The sequence below is a fragment of the Aspergillus undulatus genome (genome assembly GCF_047715775.1).
Source record: "Aspergillus undulatus strain CBS 261.88 unplaced genomic scaffold BDV17scaffold_39, whole genome shotgun sequence".
NCBI lineage: Eukaryota > Fungi > Ascomycota > Eurotiomycetes > Eurotiales > Aspergillaceae > Aspergillus > Aspergillus undulatus.
Genome location: NW_027396643.1, coordinates 277,777 through 293,269, shown reverse-complemented (window position 1 = coordinate 293,269; position 15,493 = coordinate 277,777). Strand labels below are relative to the sequence as shown.

The 15,493-nt window shown below is 53.8% G+C and overlaps 7 protein-coding genes across 7 annotated transcripts; 5 read left to right on the top strand and 2 right to left on the bottom strand.

Annotated features, from left to right (window-relative positions):
- The first annotated feature begins 1,012 nt into the window (after positions 1–1,012).
- On the top strand, positions 1,013–1,781 carry ltpA (tyrosine protein phosphatase LTP1). Its single transcript, XM_073758504.1, has 2 exons — positions 1,013–1,092; positions 1,153–1,781. The coding sequence occupies exons 1-2, from the start codon at positions 1,026–1,028 to the stop codon at positions 1,704–1,706; spliced, it is 621 nt and encodes a 206-aa protein (XP_073613709.1). The 5' UTR covers positions 1,013–1,025; the 3' UTR covers positions 1,707–1,781.
- On the bottom strand, positions 1,726–3,028 carry BDV17DRAFT_142756 (demethoxyubiquinone hydroxylase family protein). The gene has a single exon (XM_073754332.1). The coding sequence runs from the start codon at positions 2,624–2,626 to the stop codon at positions 1,880–1,882; it is 747 nt and encodes a 248-aa protein (XP_073613708.1). The 5' UTR covers positions 2,627–3,028; the 3' UTR covers positions 1,726–1,879.
- Positions 2,903–5,545, top strand: BDV17DRAFT_142789 (RNA polymerase-associated protein). The gene is made up of 4 exons (XM_073754333.1): positions 2,903–3,398; positions 3,476–4,209; positions 4,259–4,401; positions 4,452–5,545. The coding sequence occupies exons 1-4, from the start codon at positions 3,178–3,180 to the stop codon at positions 5,157–5,159; spliced, it is 1,806 nt and encodes a 601-aa protein (XP_073613707.1). The 5' UTR covers positions 2,903–3,177; the 3' UTR covers positions 5,160–5,545.
- A 370-nt stretch (positions 5,546–5,915) lies between these two features.
- Positions 5,916–9,862, top strand: BDV17DRAFT_268786 (uncharacterized protein). Its single transcript, XM_073758503.1, has 2 exons — positions 5,916–8,560; positions 8,616–9,862. The coding sequence occupies exons 1-2, from the start codon at positions 5,973–5,975 to the stop codon at positions 9,715–9,717; spliced, it is 3,690 nt and encodes a 1,229-aa protein (XP_073613706.1). The 5' UTR covers positions 5,916–5,972; the 3' UTR covers positions 9,718–9,862.
- A 21-nt stretch (positions 9,863–9,883) lies between these two features.
- On the bottom strand, positions 9,884–10,813 carry BDV17DRAFT_293213 (uncharacterized protein; the record flags this gene model as incomplete). The annotated part of the gene is made up of 1 exon (XM_073762543.1): positions 9,884–10,813. One exon carries the CDS (start codon positions 10,811–10,813, stop codon positions 9,884–9,886), a length of 930 nt encoding a protein of 309 aa, XP_073613705.1.
- Positions 10,814–11,326: 513 nt separating this feature from the next.
- BDV17DRAFT_283071 (uncharacterized protein) lies at positions 11,327–12,759 on the top strand (the record flags this gene model as incomplete). The annotated part of the gene is made up of 2 exons (XM_073760297.1): positions 11,327–12,442; positions 12,472–12,759. 2 exons carry the CDS (start codon positions 11,327–11,329, stop codon positions 12,757–12,759), a joined length of 1,404 nt encoding a protein of 467 aa, XP_073613704.1.
- A 971-nt stretch (positions 12,760–13,730) lies between these two features.
- On the top strand, positions 13,731–15,437 carry BDV17DRAFT_142748 (uncharacterized protein). Its single transcript, XM_073754331.1, has one exon. The coding sequence runs from the start codon at positions 13,991–13,993 to the stop codon at positions 15,167–15,169; it is 1,179 nt and encodes a 392-aa protein (XP_073613703.1). The 5' UTR covers positions 13,731–13,990; the 3' UTR covers positions 15,170–15,437.
- The last annotated feature ends 56 nt before the right edge of the window (positions 15,438–15,493 follow it).

Here is a 15,493-nt window from a genome sequence, read left to right as displayed (position 1 = left end):
CTGTTAAACGCTGGGCCTGAAGATAGATGATGTCTTTCGTCATAGATCGCGGAGGAAATTGGCGCCCGGCTTGAGTTCAACAAGTAGCGCTCTGTATGTGCCGCAACTCTCCACTAGTACTGCTGGTAGGTAATACTCTTTGTGGAATCACATGTACTCGTGTACCCCGGGCGACAATTGACTGCTGCAACCAAACTCCCATGAAACCAGTCCCCTGAAACGGCCTGATGAATATCATGAACATCCATGGGTCAAGCAGTCGAATTGACGCAGTCCCAAGGACCAAGGATCGGTTGACAACAGCCCCACGCGGTCGCTGGGCCAACCACCGAGTCGGTCTGCTGTCTGCACAGCCACCAGTCCGTGGCGGTGACACTGCCTCCGCACATGATTCGCCATGGTTGTGCTTGCCCTTTGGTTCGGATTTAACGGTCCCTGCAGTTCTTTTTTTATCTATCTTGGAGCCTACAGAATCAGATGACAGATGACAGTCCCGTCTTACTCGGGCTTTCAGAATCTTCAGAGGTCGTTCCATGTGTAGTCGTCATGCTCATCAATGGGCGGGGTATGAAGTAGTATACAGGATAGATCTGCCTCAGATCATCAGTAGAGAGAGCGAGACAGACAGTGAAAAGATTACGTACCTTTCCGTCACCCAGCGCAACATACGGCTGCTATCCACTTGATAGAGCAAGCTTGGCAGGGCTGATCTATAACTTGAAATACGAATTTATGCTGACCCTCGTTCAATGGATGGTTAGCAGGCAAATGTTAACCCTAGTTCAAAACTTCCGTTATCGAGAATTTGCATTAATGCCAGTTCTCGAGTAATATTACCACTGAGCGAATAGAATATCTCGCGGTGAAGACTCGGACGTTGTAGTAGTCGTGGCGACGGCGGAAAATTAATTGTGCCTCAGAACTCAGGCCCCCACGCCACTATCGATAAAGCCCGGAGATAAAACCCCGCCATCTTCAAGCACTCAATATTCCCCTGACAAAGAATTCATACAGGAAACAGGCAAATGACGGACCAAAATTCCTCCAATGGCCAGCAGGCCAGTGTACTCTTCGTCTGCCTCGGCAATATCTGTATGCTTTCTCCCTCCACGCGCTTGCAATGCGCGCCAACTAATCCGACTCCGACTCTAGGCCGCTCTCCCATGGCAGAAGGCGTCTTCCGCAATGTCGCCTCCAGCCATCCTCTAATCAACAACATTGATTCCGCCGGTACGGGCGCCTACCATGCAGGCGAGCCCTCAGACTCACGAACAATGTCTACCCTGCGCCGGCACAACATCAGGAACTACCACCATCTCGCGCGGAAAGTGACGCTGGAGGACTTTCTCAACTTCGACTACCTCATCGCAATGGATAAGTATAATTTGGAAGACCTACTAGATTTGCGCGCATCTATCCTGTCGACGTCGACCAATGCCACCGCGCGCGCCGCTCGGGGCAAGGGTACCAGGGCGGCGACGGCTGCTTCGATAACTGCTCGTGTTGAGGCTGGTGCGAAGGTTGCAGATGTGCGCCTGTTCGGCGACTACGGGGTAGGGGGTGCCCTGCATGAACGTGTTGGTGGGGGTGAGGTAGTCCAGGATCCTTATTATGGCGGGGCGAATGGCTTCGAGGAGGTCTATCAGCAGGTGGTAAGGTTCTCGAAGAATTTTCTGGACTACCTTGAGAAGAAGAACCAGAACTAGAGATGACTGTTTACGTATATACCCATGCTGCTAGATCAGAATAGAGTTATGATAGGTTGATATAGGGATATCTCCTCTCAACTAAACCAAAACGTAGATCCAATATATGGTACATGTATAAGAGGTTTATATAGTACAGGGTCGTTGCCAGCCCAGGATGTTGCTTTGTCCAATCATACTCTCTCACTGATCTTGATGGCCGTCTTGCATCCGAGTCGGATAACATTGACCAGCGGGTCGTACGGTTGTGCTTCCTTGGAGTCGTTCTCAACAGCATGGTCTAGATGCTCAAGTTCTTCGTCCCGAATCCTTCGGAAAGTCGTAAGCATCTCCTTCAACTCATCGTCCAATTCCTCCCCGCGACTGTGCGCGTCTGCCTCCCACGACAAAATCTCCCGAACTTGCTCGTTGTAATGCGAACCAATCTCCGTTTCCACAGCCTCGGTGCACGCCATTGCCGCCTCCCGTCCCATGACTCCCGTCGACCAACCTAGGAATGTCGCTGCAGCCTCCCATACCGGGTACATCGCGGTCGGCCTTACACGATGCTTGGCAATCATGCCGTTGAATGTAGTGAGGTGACCGGCCTCCTGGTCGTACATGTGCTTCATCAACGGCCGTAGGTGTGGGTGCGAACGGACGACCTGCGGTGTTTGCGCGGTATAGATCAAGGTGGCTGCTAATTCGCCGGCCTGGTTCACCCGTAGCGCGCTATCAAGGAACTCTCTTTGCTCTTTATTGAGCACATATTTCGGCTTCGAACTCGTGGATTTTGACGGGGAATCTGCCGGTTGAATTGGCGTTGCGTGGTACTGTCGATGGCGGAGCGCGGACGGGGCGAGAAAATCCAGCAGCAGGGGAGCTGCTGGTCTGTGACATGAGTGCAATTGGCACTTCCGGAGCGCTGTGAAGGGCTTCATATCTGGCAGCTGTCAAAACAATAGGATAATGATGCAGAGAGCAAGAGACCGAAGTCGGAATGCAGTTGGTCCGATCGAAGAGAACAGCCGCGCGCCTAGATAGTCCGGTCTGGTCGGCTCGGCACTCGACCACGCTAAGAATCCCTGGACTGGAACGTCATTCTGGGCCCAATCGCAGTCAAGTGTGATTTCTGGCCGTTCACTCAGACTTTACTCTTTCAACTCTGCTATTCACAACCACGAGTGCTTTCAGTGAACAGACCTGTCTTGTGATATCTGTTAGATTATCGCCTCTTGATTATTGTCAGTGTCTTCGATTGTACGAGTTTCTCCATTTTCCCTGGACTGAGTCGAGTCTTGCCACCTTCGACCCCTTCTGGCTCTTTGCGACAATTGCTCAGGAGCATTACGTTCATTTGTATACCAGACCGGCTTTTTCGCCCTGACTGCGCGACATTCATTCGCTGAAAAGGGTCTGCGTTCTTTGAAACCTGCTTCGTAACCTGAATACGTGAAATTTCGAGCCGGTCATTCAACAGTCAGCATTCGCAATGGCGGACGACCTTGACGCTGAGCTGCTGGCGCTGGCAGGTGACGACACCTCCGATGGAGAGGCGTCTCCCCCTCGCAAGTTATCTACTGCTTCTCCCGCTCGTTCTTCCTCACCACGATCTCCAGGGCCAACATCAGCCATGGGTCGCAAAGACACTGCAAAACCTATACGTCGTCCCCGCAAGTCGCGGCGAGACGATGATGAGGAAGATGGCGAAATGTATGTTCTTGTGTTATATGGCTCATTTTTAATATGCGGTGGTTTGAAGATGAACTGACAGTTTCGCCTAACACTAGATCCGCCGCCGATTCTCTCAACTCAGCTAGCATGTCTGAATCAGAGGCACCGTCCGATTTCGAGGGCTCGGATGCAGAAGCTGAAGATGAGGGTCCGCTCTACCCATATGAGAGGGTGTACTATTCCGCACAAGAAAAGAAGGAAATTATGGCGATGCCGGAGATCCAGAGGGAGCAGCTTCTATCAGAACGTCAGGCAGAGCTAGATCGCTATATCCAGGATGCCGCCCTTCGCCGTCTTCTAGCCTCTAGAGAGAAGGAAGAGGCTCGCAGAGAAAAGAAGAATAAGCGCAAGGCTAGTGCCGCTAGTCTGGATGAAGGCAACCGCAAGAGTTCTCGGCAAAAGACAACGCTCGGCGGTCGCAAAGTTGGCGAAGCTTCGGAGGCTATTGAGGCGTACAAGAGGCAGCGAGAGCAAAAGGGCAAGCGTGACGAACTGCGCCGCCGAGAACCAACGATCAAAGATTCGAACTTGAAATCCCGGGTCTCTGACGAAGATGCAGACGGAGAGAGCGAAGTTGAATGGGATGACGGTGAACGCTCGCCCACACCTCCGAAGGATGATCCCCCAGCGGAATTGCAAGATATCCAGCGGGCTCGTGTGGGCAGGACTGGTTTCGCAAAGGTTTGCTTCTATCCTGGGTTTGAAGCCGCCATGACCGGATGCTATGTCCGCCTCAATATCGGACCCAACAACCAAGGGATTAATGAGTATCGGCTATGCATGATCTCAGGTTAGCTCCCATTATAACAGCTGCCTAGGACGCCACTGACTCTTTCCAGGAATCAAAACAGAGGGAAAGCCGTATCCCCTGGAGGGGACCAATGGTCGGATGTTCCAGACAGATCAATACGCGATTCTCACACACGGCAAGAACACGCGCGAGTTTCCCTTTGCTGCTTGCTCCGAAGCACCACTTACAGAGGTACGTTATCGCGCTTATCTAGTCCCCGGCCCCAGCTAACTCTTTGGCAGGCGGAATTTAGTCGATGGCGACAAACTATGGCAGTTGAAGATTGCAAGCTGCCTACGAAGTCCCAACTCCAGAAGAAGGTTATGGACATCAACCGTTTGCTCAACCACAAGTTCACGAACGAAGAGTTGAACGAGAAGTTACGCAAACAAGGGTCTTTAGATTCGAAGACAACATTCTTCAAGCGATATGAGCTCGAGAAGAAGTTGAAACTTGCCCAGGAAATTGGTGACAACGACGAGATAGACAGACTGCAAGCCGAGCTCGCAAACCACACGCCAAAGCTTGCCTTCAACTCCAATGCCAAACCACGCAACGAGAAGCTTTCCGAACACGAGCGCCTCCTCCAACTGAATTTGCGGAACCAGAAGCTCAATTACGAAAACGTGCGCCGCGCACAACTGGAGGAGCGCAAGGCCAGCCGGAAAGCCGCCGCTGCCGCGGCACGTGGTGAAGGCACCATCAACCCCTTCTTGCGTGTCAAGACTCTTGCAAAGACTCACCACGATGTCAAAGGAGAAACACCGAAATCCGAGGACAACGCCAGCCGCAGCGTAACCCCTGCCGGTGGCACACCCAAACAGGGCAGCACCCCGTCTAGCTCGCAGAACAAGCAATCGGCCAAGGGAGGCGGCGGCAAGATTCGTCACCGGAACATGGACGACGAGAACATTGTAGCTCTGGACCTGGACATTGACATTGAAATCTAGGTGGGCATTTTGGATATTTACTCAGAAAACTTATTCCTATCGGCATCTTTATTTCGCTTCTTTTATGGCTTTCTTCAAATACCAGCAGGCGCAGCGGTTTCACCCTGTTTTCATAGGGATGGCTTATGTTTGGCGCTCTAGCTTAGCGCATTCTGTACTTCTAGAAAAAAACGATATACCACTACCAACTTCACAAAGCTCCTCAAACTTAGCTTCGAGGACAAGCTTGAAGCATGCAGGCTGCCGGATCTTGGAAACAGGAGATGAGCGCCCTTATCGCGACGTCACGTGCGATAGCGACGCGGTCGCGGGCCGTAACGCGTCTGGGATTTCCGTCCTAGATTTGTGGCGGTGGAACGGTTGGCACTCCATGCAACCACGGAGTCCAAGATCTCCAACCCCATACCCTACCTTACCTCACATTTATCGAATGCCCTTGTTGAACTTATAATGATATGACCCTCTAGCCCAATTAATACCTACCACACACATAACTTCCTCCCAAACACGATGTCGACGCCATCTACTCCCCGCACGACGCGGTCCGCGTCCGCAGGTGCCGACTCACCTGAGATCCTCACGCCAGGCAAAAAGATCAAAGCCATGCTCGCAGCATTCGATAGCGACTCGGATTCAGACAATGAAAAGCCAAGCAACCCAAAACCGAACGCGATTCCCGCAAATTCCAGTTCATCGAACCCCAAGACACAGCCTACGACGCGCTTTTTTACATTGGATTCGGAAGATGATGAGGAGGAGGAGGAGGAGGAGGAGGAGGAGGAGGATGAAGAGATTATAAAGCCGAGAGGCCGCATGGCTGCGCGTTTGTTAGGCCAAACTACCAGTACCGAGCAACGGTCAGGGCGTAGTGAACAGCCTGCCGCGGAATCGGCATTCGAGCGAGTTTCGAAGACCCTGCGCGCTGAGAGACAGAAGCCTGATACGACGCGTCGTGATTCAGTAGATGAAGAGGCTGCTTCGACAGACGATGAAGACGATGTCCCTGCGGCTGGACCGCGACGAAGGGTTCAAAGTGCAAAGGTGACGCGTGATGCGGACGAGGAGTCGGTCAGGTCTCGGTCTCGGTCACGGTCTCGGGCGCGCTCTTATTCTCCGTTATTCATGTCGCCGGCAAAGTCACAGGGCGATATTCAAGAGTGGGGCGAGACAGCAAACTCGGGAGATGAAGAGGCGGCGCCGAAGCAGAACAACCGCTTCCTTGAGCTCGTCGCAAAGAAACGCAAAGAACGCGAGGAGAAGGAACGGATAGAAGCCGAGAAAAAGGCTGAAAAGGCCAAGGAGCGAGAAGCAGCCAATGCGAACATGTTCTCTGACGAAGAGAGTGCAGATGGTGGTGCCTCCTGTCGTAAGAAATCGGCGCAACAGGCACGTCCCTCCCGGAAAGCCGGCAAGAAGGCTCTCGAGGAGATGAATCGCGAGACGCAGAGAATGAGCAGGAACATGCAACTGGCTCATGAGGCGCGGACGAAGAAGAAGATCACCAAGGAGAGTTTCTTTGCTCGGTTCAATTTTATGCAACCGCCGGCACCGACCGCGCCTGAACAACCTGGTGAGAACTCCTCGACAACCGCAGAGTCACAGCACTCCTCAGATGTCGAAGCACCAAAGGACAAGGAAACGCCGCAAACATCGCCTGTCATTCCCCCGGCGGATGATTCAACCAAGGAGCAGCCAGAGGAGGATACGGCTGTCCCAACATTCGAAGAACTTCTGAATACAGCACTGGAAGAGGCAGAGGAAGCCCCTGCAGAAGAATCGGCAAAGCCGACCAGCAAACCGACCGCAGAACTGTCCAACGTCAAGACAGGAAAGCTGCCCTTAAGAGTAGCCCCCGCCCGCGTTCGACTCTCCCGAGAACAGGTAGCTCGACACCAACAAGACGAATCGGACAGTGACCTAGAGATCGTCACATCACCCGCCAAGAGCCGACGCATCGCAGCATTCGAGAATCTTCCAACACGCAACAACGTAGAGTCAGCCTCTATGTTCAAGCTGAAAGCATTAGCCCAGCTTACATCGCCGTCTCGGAAGCCTACGATGAACTCGGCTGAGCTGTCGGCGAGTTTATTATACCAGGCAAAACAACAAGCTGGGAAAGAACGAAAAGAGAGAATTGAAGAGCTCAGAGCCAAGGGTATTGTTATTGAAACCGCTGCCGAACGCGCTGCCTTTGAAGACGAAGTGGAGAATCTTGTCGAGAAGGCGCGGAAGGAAGGAGAGGATATTGCAAAACTGGAACGAGCTGCCGCCAGGCGGGCAAATGGCGGTGATGACGATGATGACGATGACGAGTTCGTGCTGTCTGGCTCAGACGATGAAGGTGAGGGTGCTGCCGGCCAAGACGACGAAGATGAAGACGAGGAGGACGAAGGCGATGAGGATGAGGAGATGGAGGATCAAGCTGAAGTCGACAGGGAAAGAAATTTGATTGACTCAGAGGCTGGTGAAGACGAAGACGACAATGCAGACAATGAATCTGAGGATGAGCCAGCCGCTGAACTAGAAATGCCAACGCAAAGGCGCAAGAGACGTACTCGGATCGTCAGCGAAGACGAAGACGAGGAGGAAGCTCAGGTACCCAGGACTCCCGCCAAACCGATCAGCCCCTTTGCAAACTCCGTGGTGCGCCCGAATATCCCCGTGAAACCCTCAGAAGCCACAATGAGCCTGACGCAGGCCTTTGCAGGCACACTTGCTACGAGCCAGGACCTGAGCCAGGCCGATGCTTCCACTATTCCTCACACACTTCCTGAGCCTATGCCCATGAGCCCACAAGCGCTGTCTGATTCTCAGGTCGTCATCAAAGATAGCCAGGAGCAACGTGCTGGCTCAACCGACCCTTTCACCGGATATTGGCACCCTGATGTTCGTGTTTCTGAATCGCCTGCCCAGCGGAGCGTGTCTCACTTCTCCCAGATCCCCGACCCAACTCAAGATGCCGGCTTTGTCCTTTCGCCCTTCGACCCTAACAAGAGGTTCATGGGTACACCACCTGCATCGACTATTGAGACTGTCCTTGTTTCCCCAGTCAAAAGAGAAATGAAGAACTTGAGACGTGGGAAAGCGCCGGCAATGTCCGCCGTCGAGGAGCAAGAAGAAGAGCAAGAGGAGGATGACTTTGAGATTGACACTAGTGCTTTTGACGTCATGAAGAAGGCTGCAAAGAAATCCAAAAAGGCGGCCGACCTCTTCGACCGCAACAAGAGTAAGGCGAAGGACGTGGTGGAAGAAGCTGCCGAGGAGTCAGACGACGAATACGCCGGTCTTGGAGGCGCAAGTGATGACGATGCCGATGATGAAGAGAACGCGGTTGACAGAGCGATGATCGACGATAACAGCAAGGAAAAGGTCGACGCGAAGCAGCTGGCTGCTTTGAATGCGTATGTCTACCATTTTGTCTAAAGCAGTTCCCATTGCATACTAACTCATGTATAGGCTTCATCAAAGGAACGCAGACGAAAAAGACGTCGCCAAATTGTTGAAGGACATCACAACTGGAGCACTTCGCCGACGACGAGGTGCTGATGATGAGTTCGACCTGGATGATTCCGATGACGAGCTGCTTGCCCGCCGACGACAGAAGCAAAGAGAGTTTGCTCGAATGAGAAACGCCCTCCTGGCCGATGGGAAGGTCGGGGAATTAGCCGAGAACCCTAAGAAGGCAGCTTTCTTCAAAGCTATTGAAGATCGTGACGACGACGACGCTGGCCTGGATTTCCTGGGCTACGAGCAAGATGGCGCTGCACAGGATGACTCTTCATCGCAGGATGCGATTGCAGATGCGGCAGGAGGGGAAAGCAACAAGAGAAAGAGGCCTCTAGAGCCCTCTGCCGAAGATATCAATAGTAGACCTCCACCTCACCTCCGCCGGAAACCCGCCAGCGCGATGTCCAAGAAGCCGGCTACTCTTGCCGAGATCCGTGAAACCGTCTCCTTCCTGACCGAACGTCCTGAATACGACTCCTTCCATGAGGATGCTTCCGTCGATGACGATGGAGGCGAGGAGCAGCAGCAGCAGCAGCAGCAGGAGCAGCAAATGGACGATGACGAATCCGAGGAAGCCCTAGTTACCAGCCAAGAGCGCGAACCATCCCCAGCCGCGCCAGTAGGCTTCAGTCACCCCCGTCGCACACGCGGGCCCGTCGTCGACCGCCTCGCCCTCCTCCGACAAGCATCGTCCAATTCCGCAAGTACAGCCTCCGGCACGCGGTTCGCTTTCCATACCGGCGCCGCAAGTGACAAGGCTACGCTGTTTGGCTTCAAGCCGCCTATTCTGCGGAAGAGCACGACTGCCTCGTCTTCTACGTCCAGCTCTACGTCTGATTCGTCTCGAGGCGTTACCAAGGGTTCTTCTGGAGCTTCGATGGCCAAGAAGGGATCCGTCAATTACTATACTGCCGCTAGGGAGCGAGAGCGCGAGAGGCAGCTGCGCACGCAGCACCGGAATCGGAGCTCGAATATTACTGCCCTGCTGAACAAGCATGCTGGGAACCGTAACAGGCTTGGGGCTTTGGGGGGGACGGGACAGTGGGATTGAGTTTTTAAGGTTTCCCATGTTGTTGAGATTTCTTGTTTAAGATGGCGTTGGGATAGGAGTTTATACGTACATGCATACATACCTTGGGTTCTATGTTAGGCAATGATTGTTATATTAGTGTTACAATGATACGTGCATTTACATCTACGCCCAATCGTGTACTGTTTCACTTCTTGAGCCCGATCTCAGGAAGAAGATCAGACAACGAGGTAATCGTTCTCGTACCCTCCAGCGGCTGAGCAGCTGCTTCAGGATCGCGAAGTAAATGATAAGCCTTCCACCCGGCATTCAAAGCACCGCTATAGTCCTTGTCGTAGTCATCACCAACGTGAATACACTCCCAGTCTCCCGTCCCAGCCCCAGTGTCGCCATGCAACTCCCGCGCCGTCCGCAGCGCGATGTCCCAAATCAACGGGTCCGGCTTCTCAACGCCAGCCTGGTAGCTAGTGAGAATGAAGTCGATATCCTTTTTCTCCTTTCTTTTCTGCAGTCTCTGTGCCCTCGTCATCTTGCGGTGAGGTCTGGGGCGTTTTTCCCTGTCCTCCTCGAACCCCGGTAAATCATTTCCCTGCCTTGTCTTCTCCTCGCCTGCTCGCGGGTCCCCCACCGAAATACGCAGCGCCTCAAGCACCGACGAGATGCGATCATCCGAGTTCGAAACGACGCCGACAATGACCTTCCGCGGAGCGTGTAACCGGTGCCGGTCTCTCAATTTGTGAAAGAAAGGCTTCACGTCTTTGAACAATCTGTATCCCCTGTCACTAGAAAATCGAGTAAGGAGATCCTGTACCAGCGCGTCCGGAACCTCTTTTGTCGCGGAACCGGACTCATCAAGGGCCCGTGCAAAAGTCCCCCGGATAACATCCTCCCACCATTGTTGCGGCCCAGCGTATTCCCCGCGCAGGGCGAGTTCGCGTCCGAAGTTTGGGTGCGAGGCGGAAAGGGCCTTGTAGGAGGCTCGAAAGGCAGGTTGTAGCGCGTCGGGGGAGACGGAGATGTTGAAGGATGCGGCGACGTTGGCATATTGCCAGGGAATTGGCCGGCGCGGGAGGAAGAGGGAATTGAAGGCGTCGAAGGTTAGGAGGAGGGGGCGCATGTTTGTTTAGCCCTGCTGATGGTCATTGGTGAGGTTGGAGGTGAGAAGGCCGAGGGGGAAGGTTGGGACTCGGAATTAAGAGTGGTAGTGTGGGGAGAAGGTATCAATTTAGAAGTGCACTGGTCTCCGAAATCCCGATGCATCGTGGGACGGATCGGCTTTTCTTGCTCTTTTGCTTGCATCAGACTCATTCTCGGTCTCAGTGCATTCTCTAGACCACTGACAACAGCAAACGACGATGACTCGTTTATGAGCCCTTTTCTCTACCCTCGAATCATGATGAACAGGTCAGTCCCGACACCGCCAGTCCTTTGTCTAAATCCGAGCTGCTAAAATAGCGTACAGAATCTATTCCGATGACGCGGCGTCCAGCCCGCTGTCGTCCCACTCGGAGGCAACTATCCAAGACTCGGCTCTTTTTATATGGACCCGTGGCCGGCCTTTTTCGGAGATCATCTTATCTGATCTTCTGAATCGGCGTTGTACTGCGGATTGAGTCCTGGCATTTTCATGATGCTCGGATACCCATTCAGACTGCAGCTTTGCACTGCAGCACTTATAGCCAGTACAGTTTCGCATTCGTTCCCTCCAAATGCGAATCACATCTTCAACAGTATTCATTCGTCTATGCGGCAATGGGGAAGTTCAGTGAATCACAACGGCATGTCCTTTTTCCTCGCCACAGTGCCCGAGGGGACCCAGCTCTACCACGGCCGCGCGAATTCTGACCCCGTCAAGGGACCCGAGTGGCTGGCTTTCGAGCCAGAACATGCGCTGGTGTTTGCGCATCCAAGACCTCACCCCCCTGGAGGCCCGCCCAAAGGTGGAAGGCCAGGGCCGCCACCGCCATCAAAACGAGAGTCCCAACAGGTTCTTGGGCAGCCGCCCCAGGAGAAGCACGGATACCTGCATACATTTGCTGCCGCCAGGGACTTGCATTTGCTCTACGTTGATGGCATGTCCGCGGCGAAGACAAACAACGGAACCACAGACTCCCAGGACCGAATCCTGTTTCGCGATCAGCTGAAAGATGGCGAGGACTTTATGGGGGAGACCAAACGCGCAGAGCTTTTCTGTAAGATGGCGAAAGACAGGTGGAAGGGGCGTCTCGACGGAATGCTTCGGATGGAAGCAGGTTTTGAGATTGTTCTTTGTGACTTTTCAAATGTCGAGGTGCTGCATGTGACGCGAGAACAGCCTGCTAAGCAGGGAAAGCCAAGTGACGGCGGTCCGGGTCGTGAACAAAAGTGGCTCCCTGCAGTGGCATCTCGTTACTGGAATATTGGAGGCGATAGGGTTACTCTAGATTACGATCGATTTGTCACTGCATACAATTATGGCTTAGATCTATTTCCGGGAGGCGAACAGTCTCAGCCTCGACTGAAGCACCTCTCTGCTGCCGAGTTGGAGCCTATTCTGCTGGACTTGGATACTTTGATTTTGGAGCCTGAAGTCATGGAACCCTCGACAAACTGGCAGGCAGTTGCAGACATGGTGGTGGAGCGCTACGGGACTCGGCTGCGTTTTCTGGCGTCTGGCCAGGCCTCAACACTAGAGCACCTGCATGAGGAGATTGAGAACGCGGTGACCCCCTTTATCGACTATGACCGACGAAACAGATCTCTCGAGGTGGATCGATGCTCAAAGCAGTTGTAAAGCGATCCACGCCCGTCACGCCCGTCGCGGCCAACGCGGTGCTTTCAGTGTCACGCAGCGTTTGCGGGACCCTGCTGGATGCATTGAGTCACACCGAGTACGACACGGTCGTCGAGCAGATTCAGGGTCTGATGCATTACCTGGCCTGGACTAACTGGAAATACTGCAATGGGTGCGGTGACCACGAGATCTGCATGATCCCCATGTGGCCGATGGGCACCGTGGATGATTACGAGCATCCTCGATGTCGCGACTTCTCCCAAATGTACGGCAAGGGCCCAAGATACTGAGGAGGATTCGGCCCTCGTCCGAAGCCCGCTGGCCCCCTTGCTCTCTGAGTTTTGGCACTTGGCAGCTGCAGCCTGCCTGCTGCAACTAGGAACTTGCAACAATAGATCTCTCTCAGAGGCCATTTAGCAGCCAGCAGCGCTCCTCTTCTTTCTCCACCAAGTATTCGCCCCTGCGTAAGCCCTATATCGTTCCTGGAAAGAAAAGCAACCCGCGATCGGTGAGCGACATGGAAATACCTGTTCGCCGAGCAGAACAAGATTCGAGCAGCTTCTGATGGTTTTCAGGGGCTCGTGAAGAACAAAGAAACAGCATCTTGTCGGCCATCAAACGGGTGTCATAACACCGAAGAAAGACAAGGTCCGAATGAGTTCGATGTAATGGATTCAACCAATGCGACAAGTCACAAATTTAAGAAATCGGCAAACTGTTCTTCAGCCAATCCCCAGATCGACCGGGCGCCACTGCCAATAGTCTATGCGACAGGTGCAGATCCCAAAAACAAAGAAGTGTCAGCCTTGGGATTGAGATCTGTGCTTCTGTACGAGTCTGACACTACTGCTAGTTCATTCTTGGAGAACTATCGCCTTCGTACCTGCACCTTATGCCGCCACATTTGGAATAAAGCAACTGCGGACCCACGCGACTCGTCCTCTGAGTCGCCCATCTGGTTGTTGAAAGACTTGAAGATCCATGTTCCAGGCGCTGCTTAGGCACATCAGAGTGCTTTGACGCCAAAAAACGAGCCTGCATGCATCCCAGGCAGGAACCCAGCAGAGACCCAGCAGTGCTGCAGTTCCGATAGGCTCTTGACCACGAGCAACGGTCTGAATGGTCGAGTGCCAGGGCAGAAAGCCCACTGGTCCATTGACAGCTCCAAGCTCCTGTCATTCAGGGCAAGGTTTCTGGTGCCTGTTGCCGAGTTGGTGGCCGCCATGCCCAATAAGCAGGAATAGTCGGGTCGCCTTTGACCGGGCAGTGGGCTCGTTTCTTTCTGGGCCTGGGCTCATACAGAGGTGATGGAGGTCTGATGGAAACAAAGGGGGAGGGAGACTGAGGAGTATAAATATCAGCTCAAAGTTGGCTGACCATCAATTTCTCTTCTTCAGTCACTCATTTGCGAAAGCAGCTTCCTTTCTAGCTTCTGTCACTCTTTTGACGATCGTTCCGACTTGAGTCCCTTCTTTTGTCTTGGCTTGATTTTTTTTATCCGGCGTTTACTTGATACCCAAGATGAAGGCTTCTGTGATCACTGCCCTGACCTGGGCGGCCTGCACCATGGCCGGCCCTATCGGCCTCACTGGCCGTGCCCACGAGGAGTGCCACTGCTCCGACGTTGAGACCGTCACTATCACCGTCCCCGCTCCTACTGGCGGTGCCACCAGTTCTCCTTGCATCGACACCGAGACTGCCACTGTGACGGCCACTGCTATCGAGACCGACTCGCAGACGGAGACCAACACCAACACCGACAACTGGACCAACACGGCCACGGAGACAAACTCCAACACTGTTACCGTGACCAACACCGTTACTGCGATCAACACTGCTACCAACACTGCCACCCAGACCAACACTGTCACCGAGCCTACTGTCGAGCCCACCAACACCAACACTGCCACCCAGACAAACACTGGCACTGCGACTGGCACTACCACCGCTCCCCCTACCGCTAACCCCACTCCCGTTGACTGCGAAGATGACGACTGCCACGGCACCGGCCACCTCGTCCAGGACCTCGGCCCTCAGGTCAACCGTCTCCTGACCGTCACTGGTGAGGACGGCGAGGACTTCCTCGTCCAGGTCAACGAGGACGTCTACAACCTGCTCTCTGGCCGTGTCAGTCTCAGCGAGTCCATCGGTGAGATCGTTGGTGACGCTGCTACCCTCGGTGACCTCGTTGCCGACCTCGGCCCCATCGTTGACTGCATCCTCACCATTGTCGGCGAGGACTCCCGCATCCTCCTTGTCCGCCTTGCTCCTGAAATCGCTGACCTCCTCCGCGGCACCGTTGCTACTCTCGGCCTGGACTCTGTCAACCACCCCGTTGGTAACATCATCCGGGGCCTCGGCCTGAACCTTAAGCGTGATGGCGCTTCCAACCTCTTCAACGTCCAGGGTCTGAACGGCCAGACCCAGGTTCTTGACCTGTCTGGCCCCGCCGGCGACCGCCTCAATGAAAACGGCATTGCCGGCCTCGTCGGTTCCGTCATCAGAGTCGCCATCGATGTCACCCAGCTTCTCCAGGACATTGGCCCTGACACCGAGAACCTTCTCATCTCGATCGGCCGCGACGGCGGTGCTGTCCTCATCCGCCTCGCTCCTGGCGTTGCCAACATAGTCGGGACTCTCCTCCCTGAGCTGGAGACGCCTCTCGGCAATATTGTCTACATTGTTGGTGACAGCCTGTAAACGACACGCACCGACATACTAATACCGTGGCGTACAACGGAGTATTCTGTACGTGAGGACGAGGTTTGGATATCTTCATGTAATCTAGTTGCCTATCATCTTTAATATTAATTCATAGTGGCCATTGTATAACCACCTCAAACAAGTCCTCTGTATAGCCGCCTTTTAACAGTCGTACCTTGAACTCAGAATTACCGACCAGGAGAACCGCCCAGGTCCAACTACTGGAACACTCTTCCCCGCAAACCCACATCTGCTCACTCAATCACTGCTCAATACCAAGCTTCTCTCCGCCATCCACTAAATGACCAAATCCCCATTCTG